Here is a 19,641-nt window from a genome sequence, read left to right as displayed (position 1 = left end):
ATGAATCGTGCTATCCCAAACAGAACCAAGACGCTATCTGCCAAAAAAAGGAAGCCAATCTGGTGGTCCCCTGACATAAACAAACTGTACAACAGAAGGAAGAAACTCTTTCAAAAGAGAGTAAAATCCCACGAGTGGAGGAGCTCCCTGGTCAGCCTCAGTAAGAAGCTGCGATCCCTGATAAAATCCTCCAAACCTAGTTACAAAAACAAAATCACCACTGATTCTAAAAGACAACCACAAAGCATTCTAAGGCTATGTCACGAATCTCAATAACAACACTCAGATCTGCTCCGAGTTACAGCACAATGGCACTAAATATACAGACTCAACTGATATTGCCAACATCCTAGCAGATTCAGTGCTAACCTTACTCCCCTCTCACCCCCTAAAGAGCCCATCTCTATACCAGAAGAATGCAAAGTTCCTGTAATCATGGCTGCACAGGTAAAAACCACACTCTCCAAAGCCAAGAACACAGCATCCATGGGACTAGACAACATCCCAGACTGCGTTCTACATGAACTACAGAATGAACTGGCACCTCACCTAAGCACCATGTTCAATCATAGCCTCACCTCAGGCTTTGTGCCTGCTGAATGGCACACAGCAGTGGCTATCCCACTCCACAAGGGGGGAGCCACCACGGACCTTGGGAACTACCGCCCCTTTAGCCTGACGAGCCTGGTCTGCAAGGCCATGGAATGTATCATCATGGAACTTACAAAGACATTGGTAATCTCCAAACTCTGGATCCCACCCAGTTCGGGTTTGTAAAAGGCAGATCATGTTTCCTAAACCGGATAGACTTCTTTGAAGCAGTCACCAAAGCCGTAGACAAGGATAAGATGGTTCACACAGCCTATCTAGATCTTGCCAAAGCTTTTGACACCATCCCCCACTCTGGAATTATAGATAAACTGACTAAACTAGGTATAAATCCCTATGTCACAAGATGGGTTGCCAACTGGCTCACTGACAGAACCCAAATCAGACTTCAGACTAGTGACAAGTGGAGTACCACAGGATTCAGTCCTGGATCCTCTCCTGTTTGGTATCTACTTCTCTGAAGTACAGGCTAACACAGAAGGTCTTTGGCTAATGAAGTTCGCAGATGACTGCAAACTAGGAGCCATAATCGAAACTCCTAACGATGTGGACATCCTACAAAAGGGCCTCACTGAGACAGATGCCTGGTGTCAAAGACATGGCCTCAAGCTCAATGCCAAACAGTGCACTGTCATCCCCTTTGGTAAAAACTCTTTACCCATGAACTACAACATAGGCGGTAGTATGCTTAACACTGAAAGTCTGATAAGAGACCTTGGGACACAGGTGGACAGTAGTCTCTCCTTTGATAATCACATTGCCACAGTAGTCAGGAAATCCTTCTACGTGGCACACCTCATCACAAAAGGTTTCTCATCCAGAAAAAAAGAGGTCATTGTTCCTCTCTACTCATCACTAGACCCATTATAGAGTACAACGCCCCTTTTGGTATGTACCTTACAAGACATCTACAACAACTGGAAAGGCCGCAGAAATACCTCACAAAGAGGATTACCAGCCTAAAACAGATGCCCTACGCAGACCGTCTCAAAAAACTCCAGCTTTACTCCATTGCATATCGCCTACCCAAGAGGTGATTTCTGCCTAACATACAAAGCTATGTCAAACCAGAGCTGTTGGACATGCTCCACTTAAAGAAATCCGAATCCCTCCGAGCTACATGCTCTAGGCACCTAAACCTTGTCACCACAATAAACAGAACATGCCGGAGGGATAGATGCATGTCCCAGAGCCTTCCCATACTCTGGAATAAACTACCTATCTATATCAAACATAGCTCCTCATTAGCACTCTTCAAGAAAAATCTTGATGATTGGATGGGAAACAGGAAATTCACCCTGGGGATTACCTCTGTGGCTCTGCTCGACAGTGGCACAGGAAAATAATTTTCTTGGGTGGCAAAAGCCAGGGTACCTTTTTGGCTGGGCTTATATAGGCCCCAGGGCTGATAGCCTAGTATGAACCTATGAACCTAAGAAAGGAAAGATCACTACTGGATTACCTTGGAAATGTGGGCATAATTTCACTAAAGTTTTCAGATGCAATATGTGAACTCAAGGAGGTTAAACAGCTGAATATAAAGACAGTGAGGACAGAAACAATGAAGACAGAGGGGAAAGTACAAATTATCAAATTTAATGAGACTGCATGTTTTCAAAATCCATGACTGATATGCGTTTACAAAAGGCAGGATGAACAAAAGAAGCATGGCTGAGAGTGAAACTAAAAACAGACAGAAAAGGAAAGGAAGCATTCTAGATAGATATTTCTCTTCAAGTTAGTAATAGTAATGTATGTAGTCAATGTACAGCACTAGAAAATAAAACTAGAGATAGATGTGGCCTGAAACAAAACAAGCCCATTTTTTTATAATGTTATAAAAGCGAAAAAAAAGCTGTGGGGCAACACTTATAATTGAAGCAGCACAGGAAAACCACTAGTCACTCTCACCGCTGCAGAGGCAAAAATAAAAGACGGAAAGTTTGTAAAAGGAAAGAACAGTCATGTAAAATTTTACCATAAAGGTAGACGTCCTTCTATGAAGACTACTGCAACAGTGAAGAGAAGGGATGCTCTGCCCAGTATGAAAAAGCCTAAAAAAAGTACTTGCATGCAACGTCCAGTCACATTTATGCTCCCTGCACAGAGCATATGGCATAAAAGGGAAAAAGAGCCCATGCACATCCAGAAGGAAAAAAATGCAGCACAAACAAGAGGGGGCTGAATGGAGGGAGGGAGCGAATACTGCAACAGTGAAGAGACAGACATCTACTGTTATGGAAAATTTTTACATAATTGTACTATGTCCTTCTATATCACTGTTGCAGTATTCATCATAAAAAGGAGAATAAAAAGGCTCAAGAAACAGAATGGGAGGTGGTAGGCTGAGAAGAGCCCTCAACAAGCCACATAAAATGGTTTTAGCAGAACCTGCTCTGGCCCTAGAAACCATATCCAACTTATAATGCTTAGTAAAGGTATGCACTGAAGACCGAATAGCAGCTTGAAGGATGGAATTGGTGTCCAACCCCTTGAAGAAGGCACCTGAACAGGCGACAGCCCTAGTGCAATGAGCTCTAAGAAATAGAAAGAGATTTGCCAAGATAAGAATAAAATGAAAAGGCCTTAGAGATATCCAGAAGGAGATGGTTTGCTTAGAAACAGCAAAGCCAAAAGACCTGGGATGAAAGTAAACAAAAAGCTGATTAGTCTTATGAATAGTCCTAGTTTTATCCAAATAGTACTGCAGATGTCTGTGTAAATGCAAGGTATGCAAGACCCTCTCACTAGCAGACTGAGAAGGGAAAAACAAAGGGAGTTGTACCAACTGATTTAAAGACAACTCATTTACACTCACACAAATAGAGGACCAGAGGACTCCTACTGAAAAAGGGTCCTGGTTATGAGCATGGCACCAGTCCAAAAATCATTTCCATTTGGACATACAAGATTTTCTGGTTGGGGGTTTCCTTCCCTCCTGTAAAACCCCAGAAAAGAGGTGCCTGAAAGGGATCAAAACCCTATCACTCACATTGTCAGTTGCAGAGTGGACAAGTGGGATGATCGAGAGATGAATAAAATAAAAAATGGCGAGCAGGCAAACTGAGTCCAACCAATATTTACTGACAAAAAAAAATTGTCAATAAATATTGATTGGACACTGGTTGCCTGATTGCCATTTTTTATTTTATTCATTTCTCAGTCATTATTATGAATGAGAGATCCCTTGTCCTGTGAGAGGAGATACAATGGTGCTTGAACTAGCAGCAAAAGAAGTTCGAGGTAGTAGTGTCCATATGTCCCTTCTACATCCTATGTTCTGTGCAGCTAACATAAATGTGACGCACAGTGCATACACACTCTTTTTTAGGCTTTTTCATACTTGCCAAGCATCAAGTTGCTCTGGGCAGGACATCCCTTCTATGAAGAATACTGCAACAGTGATATAGGACAAACTGTTCCAGAACAGAAAATATATATTCATGGAACAATACTCATTTTGTATCTAGATAACTAAGGTGAGGGAGAGAAGTATACAAACTATGTGAATATTAACCACGCTTTTAATATTATGCCATGTAGGGTACATAACTGAATGAGCAGCTTAGGATGGGACTTCAGCATACTCTGAAGTTGAGATCCCTGCATCAGCATTCAGTAGGTAGAGCAGAAAAGTACACGTTAGGAACTTACAATAGTTGTAGCCATTTCAGTAGATTCACTGCTGTATTGCAGACAACTGAAATTTTACCTGGACAGGACAAAGCAATGCAGAAAATCTGATCAGGTCTTTGCTGCCTTTGTCAGAAGTAGTGAAGGAAAATCAGACAACAAACAGACCATATCTACGTGGATAACTCATGGTATCACCTTCTGTTATAACCATTATGCTAAGTTCATTCCAGGTCTAGTGAAAGTTCAACATCTGGAGCAATTTTCAGAGCTCTCCTCCCTTTCCCAGACAGGCTTGGAAGACTCTCTCCCATACTGATGTCATATCATTGTATAAAGCAGTACCCACCTGTGTCATCTTCAGACCTTTCTTGTCCTAGCAGGTGCAGGTTATGTGCTGGTGCCAGAACGTAATCCACCCAGGGAAGATGCATCCCTGACAGGCATGTCACTACCAGAGTGACCCTAAAACATGTCTCTCTCCAGACTAGCAGGTTGGAGTGGCCAGGGATAAAAAGCCTTGTAGAATGGCTGTGCAAAAGCCTGTCCTGGTCTGGGGGAGATGCTGGCTAAGTGATAAGGTTTTGCAAATAGGCATAATGAGGAACAGGTAGCAGTTTTCAAGACAACCTGGGTAGCAACACCACTTAGAAAAGGTGATAGCAGCGATGGCCAAGCAGAATAAGCTCTCATTAGACCTGGCTAAACTTACCATAATGGGTATAACAGAAGGGAATACAATGAGTTATCCACTTAGGATGTGGTCTCTTTGTTGACTGGTTTTCATTCACTGCCTATAAAAAAGCAATAAAGATTTAATAAGATTTGCTGTCTTGCTTTGTACTGTCCAAGGAAAATCGTTGTCTATGCACATCTAAGGAATGCCAAATCATCTTCCCTTTATTCTGAGGAGAAGAAAAGAACATAAGAAGATAAACACCCTTGGATTCAGAGAAACGTCTGTAACTGCCTTAGGCTTAAAAGACTGGTTTAGTCCCTTAGTCCCAAGGCTGACCTTTGTCTTAATGAAATACTAAGAATGGCTTCCTGCACATGACAGCTTGTAATTCTGAAATCTGTCTATCCAAAGTCAGGACTACCTTCTACCAAGAGAAAATGTTATGGAGTTGGGGGGGGGGGGGTGCGAGTTCTTCTAGAAAAACTTTTAAGTCCCACAATGGAACAGTCCCCTTCTTGGGAGGTCTTAAATACAAAATCACACTAAGGATATGCAATGCAGAGGGAAGTTTAGAGGCAGACAGGCAGAAATAGCAGTAGCTTGCACCTTCAGAGAAGCATAACAAGGGCTTGCTTTGTACAGGTCTGACAGATAGAGGAGGACTAAAGACACCTGAACTGAAAATGAGGTATGGCCTCTGTTACAAACCATCTCCAGTTAGCTATGGAAAACATTCTGATGTGTGGTTTCCTGGCATTCAAAATCTAAAGTGCATCTTCAACAGAACATTTGCCTGTTAGGGATAAGTGCTAATTCATCTACACTGTTAGCGTAAACACGTTGGGGTGGTTTACTGACCACCTGTTCTGAGTCAAGATGTCCACAAGGTGAGGCAAAAGGATTTGTTCTTCACATGCCTGGCTCAGAAGGACAGAGCATCACTGCTGCCTGGGACAATATTTCTTGCCTCCCCTCCTTGATATTCAGCAGCACTCCAGAGATCAAGGGTATAGGAGGGAAGGCATACAAAATAGACTTACCCAAGGTGTGGAGAAGGCATCCGTCACTAAGGCTCCTTGTGTTGGTATTCTGGTGCAAAATTTACTCAGCTGTATATTCCCTGGAGAAGCAAAAAGGTCTATGCCTGGCACACCTCACTTGTGAAACATGTCCAAGAACACATCCTTGCCAAACATCCATTTGTTAGGATGCACTTGTACTCTGCTCATCTGGTTCATAGGTTGGTACTAGGCTATCAGCTTTAGGGCCTATACAAGCCTATCCATAACAATTCCCTGGATATTTCGTCCCACAATATTTACTTCCCTGGACCCTTGTCTAGCAGGGCTACTTACATGATCCCTGGGGTGAATTTCCTATCTCCCATCCAATCGTCAAGGTTCCTTTTGAAGAGGGCCAAGGAGGTGCTCTGCTTGACATGTATGGGCAGTCTATTCCAGAGTATGGGGAGTCTCTGGGTCAGGAACCTATCCCTCCAGCATGTTTTTTTCATTGTGATGACAAGGTTTAGATCCCCGGAGCGTGTGGCTCTGAGGGAATGGGATTTCTTTAAGTGGAGCATGTCCAACAGCTCAGGGTTTGACATGATGCTGTATGTTAAGCGGAGATCGCCTCCGAGTAGATGATATGCCAGAGTATAGCTGGAGTTTTTTAGATAATCAGCATAGGGCATCTGCTTTAGGTCTGTGATTCTTTTAGTGAGGTATTTCTGCGGCCTTTACAGCTGTTGCAGATGTCTTGTGAGGTACATACCAAACGGGGTGTTGTACTCTATAATGGATCTAATAAGGGAGAAGTACAGTGGGACAATGACCTCCTTTTTTCTGGATGAAAAGCCCTTAGTGATGAGGTGTGCCACATAGAAGGATTTCATGACTGTTGTGGCCATGTGGTTATCAAAGCTGAGACCATTGCCCACTTGTGTCCCTAAGTCTCTCATCACACTTTTGGTGTTTAGTGTACTGCCACCTATGTGGTAATTCATGGTTACATGTTTTTTCCCAAAGGGGATATCTATACATTTCTTGACATTAAGCTTGAGCCCATGGCTCTGGCACCAAGCATCTGTTTCTGTAAGGCCCTTTTGTAGAATATCCACATCATTTGGGGGTTCAGTAATGGCTCCCAGTTTGCAGTCATCTGCAAACTTTGTCCCTTAGTGTTGGCCTGTACTTCAGAGAAGTAGATGCCAAACAAACAAGAGCGGTCCCAGGACTGAACCCTGAGGTACTCCACTTGTCACTTGTCTAGAGCTGGATTTGGAGTCTGCTACTTTTACAGTCTGGGTTCAGTCAGTAAGCCAGTTGGCAACCCATCGAGTGATGTAGGGATTTATGCCCAGCTTAGTAAGTTTATCTATGATTCCAGAGTGGGGGATGGTGTTGAAGGCCTTGGCAAGGTCCAGATAGGCTGTGTGGACCATCTTATCCTCGTCCACAGCTCTGGAGACTGATTTGAAGAAGCAATCATGTTCAGGAGACAAGATCGGCCCTTCACAAACCCAAACTGTGTGGGGTACAGTGTTTGAAGGTCACCAATGTCTTTGTTTCTAAGTTCCATGATAATGCGTTCCATGCCCTTGCAGATCAGGCTTGTAAAACTGATGGGATGGTAGTTCCCAGGATCCAAGGTGGATTCCCCCTTGTGGAATGGGATAACTGTAGCTGTGCACCACTCAGTGGGCACAAAGCCTGAGGTGAGGCTATGATTAAACATGACACTTAGGTGAGGTGCCAGTTCATTTTGTAGTTCAGGTAGTACACAGTCCGGGATGCCATCTGGTCCCATGGATGCTGTATTCTTAGCTTTGGAGGGTGTGGTTTCCACCTGTGTGGCCGTGATTACCGGAATTTGGCAATCTTTTGGTATTGAAATGGGGTCTTTAGGGGGTGAGAGGGGGGTGAAGTTTGCTCTTTAGGGGGTGAAGTTTGCACTAAATCGATCTGCCAGTATATTGGCAATATCCTTGGGATCAGTATATTTAATGCCATTCTGTTCTAGCTTAGAGCAGATCTGAGCATTGCCATTTAGATTCTTGACATAACTATAGAATGCCTTGTGGTTGTATTTGGAATATTGGGCAATTTATTTCCGTAACTAGCTTTGGAGGATTTTAAGAGGGATCTCAGCTTCTTACTGAGGCTGGTAAGGGAATTTTTTTGCATCCTGGGATTTTCCTCTTTTCTGCAACAATTTCTTCCTTCTGTTGTATAGTTTGTTTATGGCAGGAGACCACCAGATTGACTTCCTTTTTTTTGGAGGAGAGTGTCTTGGTTCTATTTGGGATGGCACGATTCATGCATGAGTGGATGAGCTTGTACAGTGCCTTAATGTAGGAATCAGCAGTCGAACTTTCAGCTCCAGTCAGCATGGGTGTCATGAAGTTCGTCACTTCTGACTTGAGTAGCATGGAGTTGGCTTTGGAGAAGTTTTTTATGGAGGTTTCTGTACTGGGGGTGGAGGTGGGATGTGGATGCCAAGGGTGATTTGCTTATGGTCAGATCTGATCAATGGGGGGGGGGGGTAACCACTGGTGTGGAGCATCTATCTCCCATGTTGGTAATGACCAGGTCTAGGATATTGGAGCCCCTGGTGGGACAATGGATTAGCTGATCCAGGGCATTGGAATTTATGAATTCCAAGAACTGTTGGGAAAAGGTGTTGGTAACCGAGTAGTTTTCCCAGTTAATGGCAGGGTAGTTAAAATCACCTAGTATTAGGGTGTTTGTTTGTATCTTAATAAATATTTTCCAGTATGTTTAGAAAGGTGTAGTGGGACTCTTGGGGCATGGTAGGGGATCTGTAGCAAGCTACAATTTGGATTGCAGTCTTACCTAGTGTTAGTTGCACCTAGAGAATTTCAGATGCATTGTGTTGGGCAACTAGCCTGGAGGTGTGAATATCCTTGGTGAATATGGACACTCCTCCACCTTTAGCGTTTCGGTCTTGGTTTGGTGGCCGAAACGTGTGGTAAGAGTTGTAGCCAGGTATTGCAGGGGTGCTCTCTGGAGCCTTGAACCAGGTCTCAGTTACTGCACAGATATCGATGTTCTCCATTTTTAGGAGTGCCTCAAGAGAGTGCATTTTGAAATCTAGACTTCTAGCACTGAGTAGCATTACCTTCAGATTTTGCATGCTTGTATCTGTTACGGTGGTGGTTTTGTCCTTTGAACCTTGCCTAAAAAAGGCACTATAGCGGTGGCAAGAGCTTTAACCAGTAACCCGAATCCCAGGGGTGACAGGTGCAGACCATCTCTGGCAAAGCATCATGGTTTGTTGATCATGTCATCCCAGGCAGACAGATACTGGACCCCCTTTGAATGACACCAGAAGCTTAGCCAATTGTTGAAGTCAGTCATTTTGTCCTTATACTGTGGTATCATTCTGGGTGAAGGCAGGATGCTACTCAGGGCTAGGGTCATACCTGCCTGGGTCACATGAATTGAGAGCTCTTCCATGTCTCTTTTCATGTTGTCCAGAGAGGTACATCTCAAATCATTCATTCCAACATGGACAATGATAGAGTCATATTTGTACTTTTTGTGGAGTGACTTGAGTGCATGCATTATGTGGTGGATCCTGGCACCCGACAGGTAGCTGACTGTAATTTTCTCCTTGTTCAGCCTGGTGAGTGGGACATTAAGTGTGCCTGACTATAGTCACCTATGACTAAAGTGTTGGGTACATTGTCTTGCCTTAGGGGCTGTTGTTGAGTAGCACACTGGTGTTGTGAGCTATGTGTCACTTTGGTTGTGACTGGTGTTATTTTACATTTCAGCTTCGGAGGTCCTTGTTTCTTGGGCAGGTTAATGTTAAGGGCTTCCACATATGTGGGTTTAGAAGGGCTATGTGTTGCTTGAGGTGTGGTGCAGGTGTTAACCTCCTCCTCATGACTGTCTAGCACAATCTTGGCTGGAGAGAGCTTTGCTGCCAGTTTGGCTATGTAAGTGCATCTCTCACAGGTTGTAGTGTTGGGTGATAGGAGAGGGTTGTCTGTGTACATGAGACAGTTGCTGCATTGCCCCAGTATGGCCAGATTCACCAGGTGGACAGGAGAAATCACTGGAAGCTACCCTTGGACTTGCCTGTTTAGGTGCTTTTTTTGTAAAGCACAAGAGCTGTTTTCCCTTACCTTTGCAAGGTACTTTGCAATTATATGATGTTTAGTGCCTATGATTAATTTCTCCTTATTAACAAGGAGAGTTGAGTGCTTGTGTCAGTTTAAGGCTTCCTAGTGCTTTCCAGCAGGTTCTAGAGCAAGTGCTAGTCACAGCGGCTCAGATTTTAGTGGTCTTGGTGATTTTGGTCTGCCAAAGAAGATAGAATTACTGTGCCCAGAGGGTCAAGCCTGACTCCTGGACTAATTCATATGTCTACACTGCCACTCTGCACAACTGATTAGAATAGTCCCACCTTGTTGTGGATATACCACATCATCACTGTGGTACTGTCTTTCTATATTTGGTGAGCTGAATGTCCTGTCACAGATCCCTTGCACCTTAATTCTCCCATATGGTCTCCCCAGGTCCCAGGTCATGTCTATGGAGTACATTTTGATAGTCTGACAGCCCGTTTCCATTTTGAATGGGCCCTCCAGATTTAAAGAAAGTTGATTTAACCAAGATATTTCTTTCTTGATGCAGAGTAATGGTGAGATGGCTGGTTAAGTCGGCACATCCTGTTTCTCATGTAGCTCTGCAATACATTCATGTGAAGTCTTGCCAGAGAACCATTAATATTCAGGAGGCCATTTATCCTGGAATTCTGAGGAACTCCCTGGCTGATATCCAATTCAGTTTGAAAATCTTTCTGCCAGTTTGTTATAAAAAGTATGTTGCCCTCACAGAGAATGCATTCTAGTCCTTTGCAACTAGCAAACCTCCCACAATTGAACCTCTCCTTGCTGGAGACGGATGCGACTTTGGAAGGATTAGTGTCAATCCCAGAGACTGGAAGTAGTTCAGTGTGGTTTACAGAGTCTTGTATATCTCTTCCACAGATGTAGCCTAAATGAGGCAGTCATTCAGCTAAAAAGGTAAATGTACAGGACCTTTGTCCTACAGAAGGCAAATATTGGAGTCGGGCACTCTGTAAACACTGTGCGGCAGAGTACCCAAAGCCAAAGGGCAAGGAAAATAATTAGTAATGGGTAATTCCCTGCACTGACGCATACAAATTGTCTGCCTTAACTACAGGGATGTGAAGGTAGAGGTTCTATTTAGATCCAAGGCTACCATGCAAGCTCAAGGAAAGAGTAGCCAAGTTTTGTAAGGACATAATTTTGAACTTTGTTATGCTCATGAGTAAGGTCAGCTTGGATCTGATTGGATCTAATTTTCCATACACTATACGAGGCAGGAGATGGATCCAGAATCATATTTCTTTTGGACAACACTTGCTGTCACCTCCCTCAAGAGCTATCATTTTGCAAACATGGTCTGGTGTCTGACTTCTACCCACTTCTTAAACTACTGTCTAGATAACATCTCCTGCTGCCCCTCCCCCAACTTCTTAAGATGCTTGCAGTGCAAGACTTTACCAAAGGCTTTGAAGTCTAGACAACATCATGAGTCTTGGTTAACCTTCCTTGTAAATCTAGGCATAAAACTGATCAGCTAATTCTGCAGAATATACCTGCCCCAAATCCAAGCTGGAACTTGTCAAATGGACTATCTTACTTCTAGCCCTTAACTTTGGGATGCTTCCATCATTTTACCTAACAGTGACACCTAGTACACCAGTCTGTAATTACTTGTGCTGTTCCCTGTGCCTCCTTCTGCAGAAAGGTACTACCACTGTCCTTTCCCAATACTCTAGGACCCCCCCCCCTTGTCATTACAGACCTACTGGAGAAGTCTTTTAGAGTTCTGCTAATGCACCAACAAGTCTCAAGAGAAATTTGGGCAGGATCTCAAAGTCTACATGTCCCATCACTCCTAAACATCCCTATCACAAACTTACTAGTTGTCCATTTCCCACCTATTCACTACCTTACCTTGCCAGGCTAGGTAAGCTATTGTCCCTTTCTCCAGTTCTTACTGACTGTTGCTAAGTTATAAGGCTGTTTAATTTGGCAAATGTTTCATTGAAATGTTATTAATGTTTATTTACAAATGTAAGACTCTTTTTTAAAAACGCATGTGGCCCTACCTCATGAGCTATGTACTGTAATGGTATAACTATCATATAAAAAGGCTTACAAAAATGGAAAATAAGTAGTCTCAAATGAAATGCTCAATAAAATAATGCACTTCACTATAAAGTTCCCTTAAATGAATATACTGAAAAGTTTAAGAAAAATAGTTTCAGATGCCAAACTTAAGCATGCATTCAGTTTCACAAACTCCTAACTTTTACACTATGCAACAGTATATTAAACTCCCAAAATGTGCATTTTTTGGACATCAGTCATATCTGAATCCAGATATTTTTACAGCACAAAGAATACATTTGTCATTCAGCAGATGAATTGTTTTATATTAAAATCTAGTGTAAAACACCAGCACTAGGATTTAGAAGGGCTTAGCACAATGAGGAAGCTTTAGTTTGGAAGATTTCCCTAACTCGCTAAGCCTTTCCAATTTAGATAGCACTATACCACTGAGTTTTCCCCTTGTGGCATGGCCAAAGTTGCAGGTTAATACAGCAGTCTGGGGAAGTGGCTAATGCTAATTAACCATGTGCTCTCTCCTAGAAACGTCACTAGGCCAAGTGAAAGTTTACTCTAGGAAGAAAAAGTGATTGCCATAAAAACACGACAGTCACATATTAACTTCTATGAAGTACATGACATGCAGGTAAGTTCAGAGAAGACATGGGGTGGGATAAGTGTTAGTGTGTGTAATTGCATGTTTGTGTGTGCACATGTACATGTCAATAGGGTATGAATGAAGCTGCATGAATGTGCGTCTGCCCTGATAGTCACACTAGGTGGGTTAGCAGCAGTCTGGATGTGTGTGTGTATGCACATGCATGTGTGCGGACAGGTGTGTGAATTAGCATGTCAATTGCCTAATCCTGTGTTAGGCAATTAGCATGAGTGGTGAGCATTTTTCGGATTCCTAAGGCAAATTCCCTTACTTAAGGTTACAGTTTAATATATGTAGTAGTGATGCCCATTTTAAGTCTGCATATCAGATGCAAGACCAAAGCGTGCTTCTGTGCACCCAATGATATTTGTATTAAATTTGTACTTTTATGCATTACTGCTTTCACACATTTATTAACTTTTGCATTGAGTTATGTGTTTCTGTGAACATGTTCAAGGACTTGTTTAAATAAGTGACAAAATGACATAAGAGTCTAGAAGAAAATAATCAGAATCTTGTACGACAATAAAGACAATGCAACACGTGCCACCTACTTCAGCATGGCCGCCCGGAGTGAGCGTCTTATTGCATCGTTCACATTTCAGACAAAACTTGTGCCAGTCCTTGCCCAGGGAAGATACTTTTTCCGCTGTTCAAGAGAGAGGGAGACAAAGAAAACAGAATGCTTAGCCTCATTCTATAGCTGTTGGCAAATTAAAAAAGTAACACCCACTGATAAATTTACTAACACCGTATGCAAAAATAAAAATATTCTATAAATTTCTAAAGTTCAAATTGCAGATTACAAAGCTTAAAAAAGTAAAAAGAAACTACTACGCAATGCAAAAGAATAAAACATACACTAAAATTATAAACTGTATGTAGATTATCATTAATTTAAAAAAAGTATTGTTATAGAACTGTAGATAAGCATTAATTAAAATAGTAATGTTACACAGCTATTAATACAATACAGTTATTAAGCAAGCAATGATGCATGACAAGGTGTGCTTTTGGGTAAAAAAAATGCCTACACAGGTGTTGTGAGGCTCTATGTCACAGACAAAGGGCATGTACACCCCTGGAAGAGCATTATTTCTCCAATAACACACACACACACACACACACACACACACACACACACACACACACACACACACACACACAAACACACACACACACAATAATTATTGCACTTCGAGAGATCTTATTATCTAATTATTTTGCATTTTTAATGCATACTTTTTTATATTTTTGATTAACAATAGTTATTCTGCCTAATGTTTCAAACTTGCATATGAAATTGTTGTAACTTACATTTTGGATGTAAAATATTGTAAGGTATTTAATATTTACACACATAAACACATACACAGTTATAGAAAGTCTGCTGTGTCAATTCAACTCAGATGTCTCACTGTGACTAAATGAACAAAGGGGAAAAAAAATCAGAATGGAAGGCATTGCACCACCTCCCCCAATCCTCTTAACTGTTCCCAAGTTTGATGCATAGTTCTGCTCTGCCCTTGTAGAACGTTTATATCACCGAGGATTAAAGGTAATCAAGAAAGCCAAATTTCAGAGTTTCATACTTTCAACTGTTTAGAGAATGATTGCTGATATACTACCTGTTGCAGTCAAAAAATGTTACTATGCACTGTCGGTCTCCCCTCCCTTACACACATTACTTTTTTTTATTTCTTTAATTTTATACCTGCTAAACAGCAAAGCTCCATTTAGTGAGGAAAAAGTTGTGCCCATTTGCTTTACTTCTTTCCGAGCTTCACTACAGGATTAGTATGCTGCTTTAAAGTGGCTGAATTGTGTTTTTTTTTTTGCCAGGTGTTACCTGTACATTAAACACCTTGCTGGTTCATTGTCCTATCAGGTTGAAAATGTATTGTTCTCTCACTGTCTAATCAAATTTAAACATGTCTGTTACAAATGAAAGGATGTTTCTACAACAAAGATAAAACTTTAGGGAAAAAGCACATGACAGAGACCTGTAAAAGCAGGAGATGCATAGGGATGTACACAAAACAAGGTATTAATTAAAATACAGAACATTTAAGATAAAGCTAAAACAGTTAACTGGAATCATCAACACTGATAATGCTTTAGTTCTTTCCCAGTGCTACACAAGGAACATGAAGTTCTAAGATCTCAAAATGATTTAACAGCTTGAAGACTAAATCCAAACCTCAGTACATCAGTAGCGGTGGGAAACCCAATGTTCTTGGCTTTGTAGTGGAGGAAGTTCAAAATGAGATTTTGTGGAGGTAGCACAGCTAGTTAAATGAAGTTTCCAGCCCAATTTCTGAAATACCCTTTACATAATAAAACTTTAACTCTGTGATTGAAAAGGTTTGCCATTTAACAGCCAAGTCAATTTTCACCTGTATCTTATACTAAAAACTCCCCTCCTAAAACTTGCCGTGGTAGCATGCAGCATAGGAAAACCTTAAACATCATAAATTTACTTAAGAAAAGTATTTCTCTTCAATCAGTTTCAATGATTCATTGTCAGTTGCTAACCAGCATCTGGTAAATTACCAGGAGTTTGTCAAAGTTACAGCTCATCCTGTCCATACCTCTCAAGTGTACCTCATTATGAGGAACGTACCTTATTTGGGGTCTTAAAAAGTTCATGTTCCTCAAAGTTCCACACTGAAAGACTATCACGCATTCAATGTTGGGAATTTTTTTAAGTGAAATCCATTGAAAATTGAAATGAATCATATTAATTCATTAAAAGATCATCTTTATAAGTAAAACCAGCATATTTAAACCATCCTATGACCTTCCTAGTTGATGTTGTTAGTAAGCCATTAGTATGTGTTCCACATTTTGCCCATTTGTTCCACATTATGAGGGCTAGTGTTCCTCATTTTGGAGATGGAAGGTTGAGAGCTATGATTCTGTCTCTTTACCAGGAAAAAAAGGTCTCACCACCGTCTAATAAATAGTCTTTTTAACTGGAAATGGTGACAGCACCATTCAAGAGTAAAATGCTTTGGTGGAGTGGCAACAGGAAAATCTAAGGTATATTGATCTTGTTGTACCACAGATGCAGGTAAGGGGCCTTATCTATTTTCAATCATAATAGCAGCATCAACAGTTCTTTCGACTACAGCGTCTATGGCCATTTCAGATATCTCTTGCAGCAACCACAAAGGAGCATCTGCACTGCTAAAGGAAAATTTCATTTTTTCAGGTTCACAAACTGGTTATGTCTCTATGAATTTGTTCCAATCTGGCAATGGCAATATTTTAAGACACTGGTTTTAAACACATGAAATTTAGGGCTATACATGAAGACTCTCACAAACTTCACTGCCAAATGGAAAAAAAACAGCTTTGCATACTTAGAAATAAATTGTTTTTGAGACCATTTCCCATGCATTTTTACATTCAAACTTGACAAAAAAATCAAGTTAAACCTTTATCTCAGGCTTCACATAAAGAAATCTGCAGGAAATAAGCCTATTGTAATTTAGCAGGGCAATTCAGTGCCTCAACAAGAAGCACCACAGGCTTGTTTTCCACGATTTACCTTTCATTTTCCCCTTCCTTCAAAGTGTATCTTTTATAGCCTTCTCTGCCAGCCCATTGAATTAAGCATAAAAGGGTGCAATAGTTACATGATGACTTCTATTTCTTTTTACAAGATCCATTCTGAGACACTACCATTTCTGAAATACCATTTATGCTAAAGCTTCGTTTCAGTTTATTAATGGTTGTAGCAAGGTTCATAGCATGCAAATCCATCCACTTTGATTGAGCACCTCTAAAAAATGGAAACATTTTTGTACGAGATGGGCCAATACAGTCAGAATTCAGTCTGGACCATGGTCTCTCAGGCCCTTCTCATGGGAATAAAGGTCAATTTGGTGATAACAATGTTTCCTTGACACTCGTCACACATTTTTCTACTTTCATATCCTAGTCCATGGCAAGCAACCATAACTCAAATGTTTCCATGCCAAACATTCCAGGATGAATATGTTGTAACATTTTCAATATTAAAACATAGCTTTGTAGAGGAATTATATGTCTTCACTGCTGAAATACACAATTTTCTCTGACATAATGTAAAGTCCTCTACAATAGCATAATGTAAACTCTCATTTTAGGTCACGATTTCCAAATATATTACCACGCTTAGGGGGAAAGCACTTTTATGTCTACATGCTCTAATGCAGTGTCCATAAATCTAACATTAGTATTTCACCAGTATATACAAGTTTTATTTTTTTCTGAATATTTCAGAGCATTAATATATTTTTCTTTTAACAGCTTTACTTATGTCATGCTTACCGAGACTAATAAAAAACACAGGCACTGATCAAGATCAGAAACATTTAGATTTGATATCTGCTTGAATAAAGATACAAACTATGATTTATAAAACAGACCAATTTATTCTTTAAAAGCAAGGTCATGTGCTACAAGCACCTTGTGTACAGCTTTACTTTCAGAAAATAATTCCTTTACTTCTTCATAGTCTACTGGAGTGCTTTCTTTGTGGAATCTGCATGTCCTCCCCACAGTCGAGTGACATTTAAAGACATGCAGGTAGGTGCATGCATGAATGGGTGCGCCTTCTTTGAAGGCTGAGCAACGGGCTGGCAAATCTGCACCATAAAAATCCACTGCCAATCATTAGCAGACCGGAGTTCTGCTGTGGCGACCCCAACCAGGAAAAGCCAAAAGACATTACTTTTAGCCTTTACTCACATCAGCATCTCACCAGCAACTCCCACTGCTTTTTATGTCTTATTTTATAACTTTCAATAGAAGATAAATTAGTTGAGTACTTTTTTGTGAATTCCTCTAAAAGTTCATGTTTTTTTTCTAAGCAAAATGTGAACAGTGAGTGATAAGCATATTTTCAGTTTTTAATGTAAAGTAAAACATTTTCAAATTATATGAGTGTTTTGCCATGTGCCATATTTTATCACAAGCATAACATTTTTGGCCTGCAATTACAATAAGAAGCTGCATGCTGTTTGCCAAGAAACTTGCGTCTCAAAAGAAAATATTGCCAGCCCAGCTATCTGGAATTTTGTAAATGGTTATGTGTCATTTGTGAATAGCAATAGGATTCATATGTCTGTGTTACAAATGTATTAGAACTGTATCATATTGTATAGACATGTGCTGAAGAGATATTTTTATACACTATTGTAATTGTTTAGATATATGTACTTTAGCAGGAGATTAACTTGCAAAACATAAGAATAGTTGAGATTGAAGTACTTTATTGCTGAGCCATTAAAATATAGATGTTATCTTTCAGTTTCAGTCAACATGAGACAAAATGTCTACACTAGGGGACTCTGTGTTGCCCTGAAAGAGAGATTATTACTAAGCTTGAGATGTAGAAATGTGTTACTGTTTTATGACTTCCAGGATCTGCAAACATCTGAAGGCTATGTACTTTCACAGGGAGATGCTAAATGTTAGCAGTTTCTAGCAAGTGTTGTATTTTTGAGCCTGGGAACTGAAACCAGGTGACAAAAAGTGATGTCATGCCGCAAGTATCCCAGCAGTAATATTTGCTATTACTTTAATAACAGCTCTGAGTGACTGGGCCTTTTGTATCTGTCTTTGACCTGATATCATCAGCTAGAAGATCCACTCATCACTTCTGCCTGCTTGTTGTTCTGTAAGTAAGTCTAGGGTACAGTAATTTCTCTTAGATACAGTTAGAAATATAGTGATGTTTTCTTTATTTATTTGAGACTGTCCTGCAATGTTGTTTTAAAGGTTTTCTGTGATTTTGAACCCTGAAGTAACTTTGTTTGTTTACTGAGTATTGTCTTTGTTCTTTTATTATTTATTATTAAATATATTTAAACATTTCAGTTGTGGCTGGTCTGTTTAGAGATATTTAAGCTCTTAGGAGTACTTGCATATCTATTTGGTGACACTGTACAGGCCACTCCTAAAAAGAGCCAGGCCCTTGGTCAAACTACTATTTGGATTAATAGTAACATTACACAGTAGGACTGGACACCCTTTGTTAAGGGCCTTAAAGTAGCTGATAAGGAGTTGGCTGGTGGCAGTGAGAACTACCTTATAGTCTGGGCAGAAGGGGGCATAGCTTGTAAACCTGTGCCAGCCTTTCCCAGGTGTGTGCGTGTGTTTGTATAAATCAAACTTCAAAGTGTGCGTGTGTCAACTACTTGGGTAGGGACACAAAGCACTGGTTGGACAGAGAGGGTGCTGGAGATCTTGGTTTTGCCACTCAGCTGAGATCTCAACCCTATAGCTGTGCCAGTGGGGAGTCTTACTGGGGATTTGGAGAAAGGGGAGAAACCAGCTCCAGACTGACTGTGGTCTCGGAGTGCTACTAAGAGAAATTGCACTTTACTGTATGTGTACTTGTCATCCTCCCAGTGTGTACATTCCCCACTGTTGCCAGTGGTGAGGATTGAGGCTCCTTGATTACTGGGCCATTGCAAGGGAGTCACAACTTGTAGCAGGATTTAGCTTTGCCGCTATCCATGCACATGGAGCCATACCCTGTATTGTTTTATCTTTTTGTTTTAACTTGATTATATGACAGTGCCAACTTTTTTTAGTTGGTTACAAGGTAGCGCCAACCATTTACAATGCAGACATCCTACACTTTTACTTGCTGCTTCCAATAACAAAGTATTGTAAACATGAAGTGGATGTCTCTTCCTTTAGAAGACTCATAGAAACTCATGCAAATATGAGGCACATGTGCAAATACTACAAGAAATGCTCCCCAGGCACAAATATGGGAAAATATCACTCTTCATATACTACACTGTTTTAAATTTCATACTGTTCAGATTTCAAGCCCAATTCTTAGCATGTTTCAACTTTTTGATATACGTGCATAGCAAAATGTTCCACCAA

The 19,641-nt window shown here is 40.8% G+C and overlaps 1 protein-coding gene across 1 annotated transcript in view; it reads right to left on the bottom strand.

Moving 5' to 3' along the window:
- Positions 1-19,641, bottom strand: part of LOC122803852 (cysteine-rich protein 2-like) — a 415,299-nt gene that overhangs the window by 217,460 nt on the left and 178,198 nt on the right. Inside the window, exon 3 of the mRNA XM_044073534.1 lies at positions 13,305-13,399. Coding sequence (XP_043929469.1) covers positions 13,305-13,399 — 95 coding nt within the window. The remainder of the gene's footprint in view (positions 1-13,304; positions 13,400-19,641) is intronic.

This window comes from Protopterus annectens, chromosome 6.part0, assembly GCF_019279795.1.
Source record: "Protopterus annectens isolate FY-2018-M chromosome 6.part0, PAN1.0, whole genome shotgun sequence".
In the NCBI taxonomy this organism is placed as follows: Eukaryota; Metazoa; Chordata; order Ceratodontiformes; family Protopteridae; genus Protopterus; species Protopterus annectens.
The sequence above is the reverse complement of the archived record's forward strand: the minus strand, read 5'-3'. Positions and strand labels throughout refer to the sequence as shown.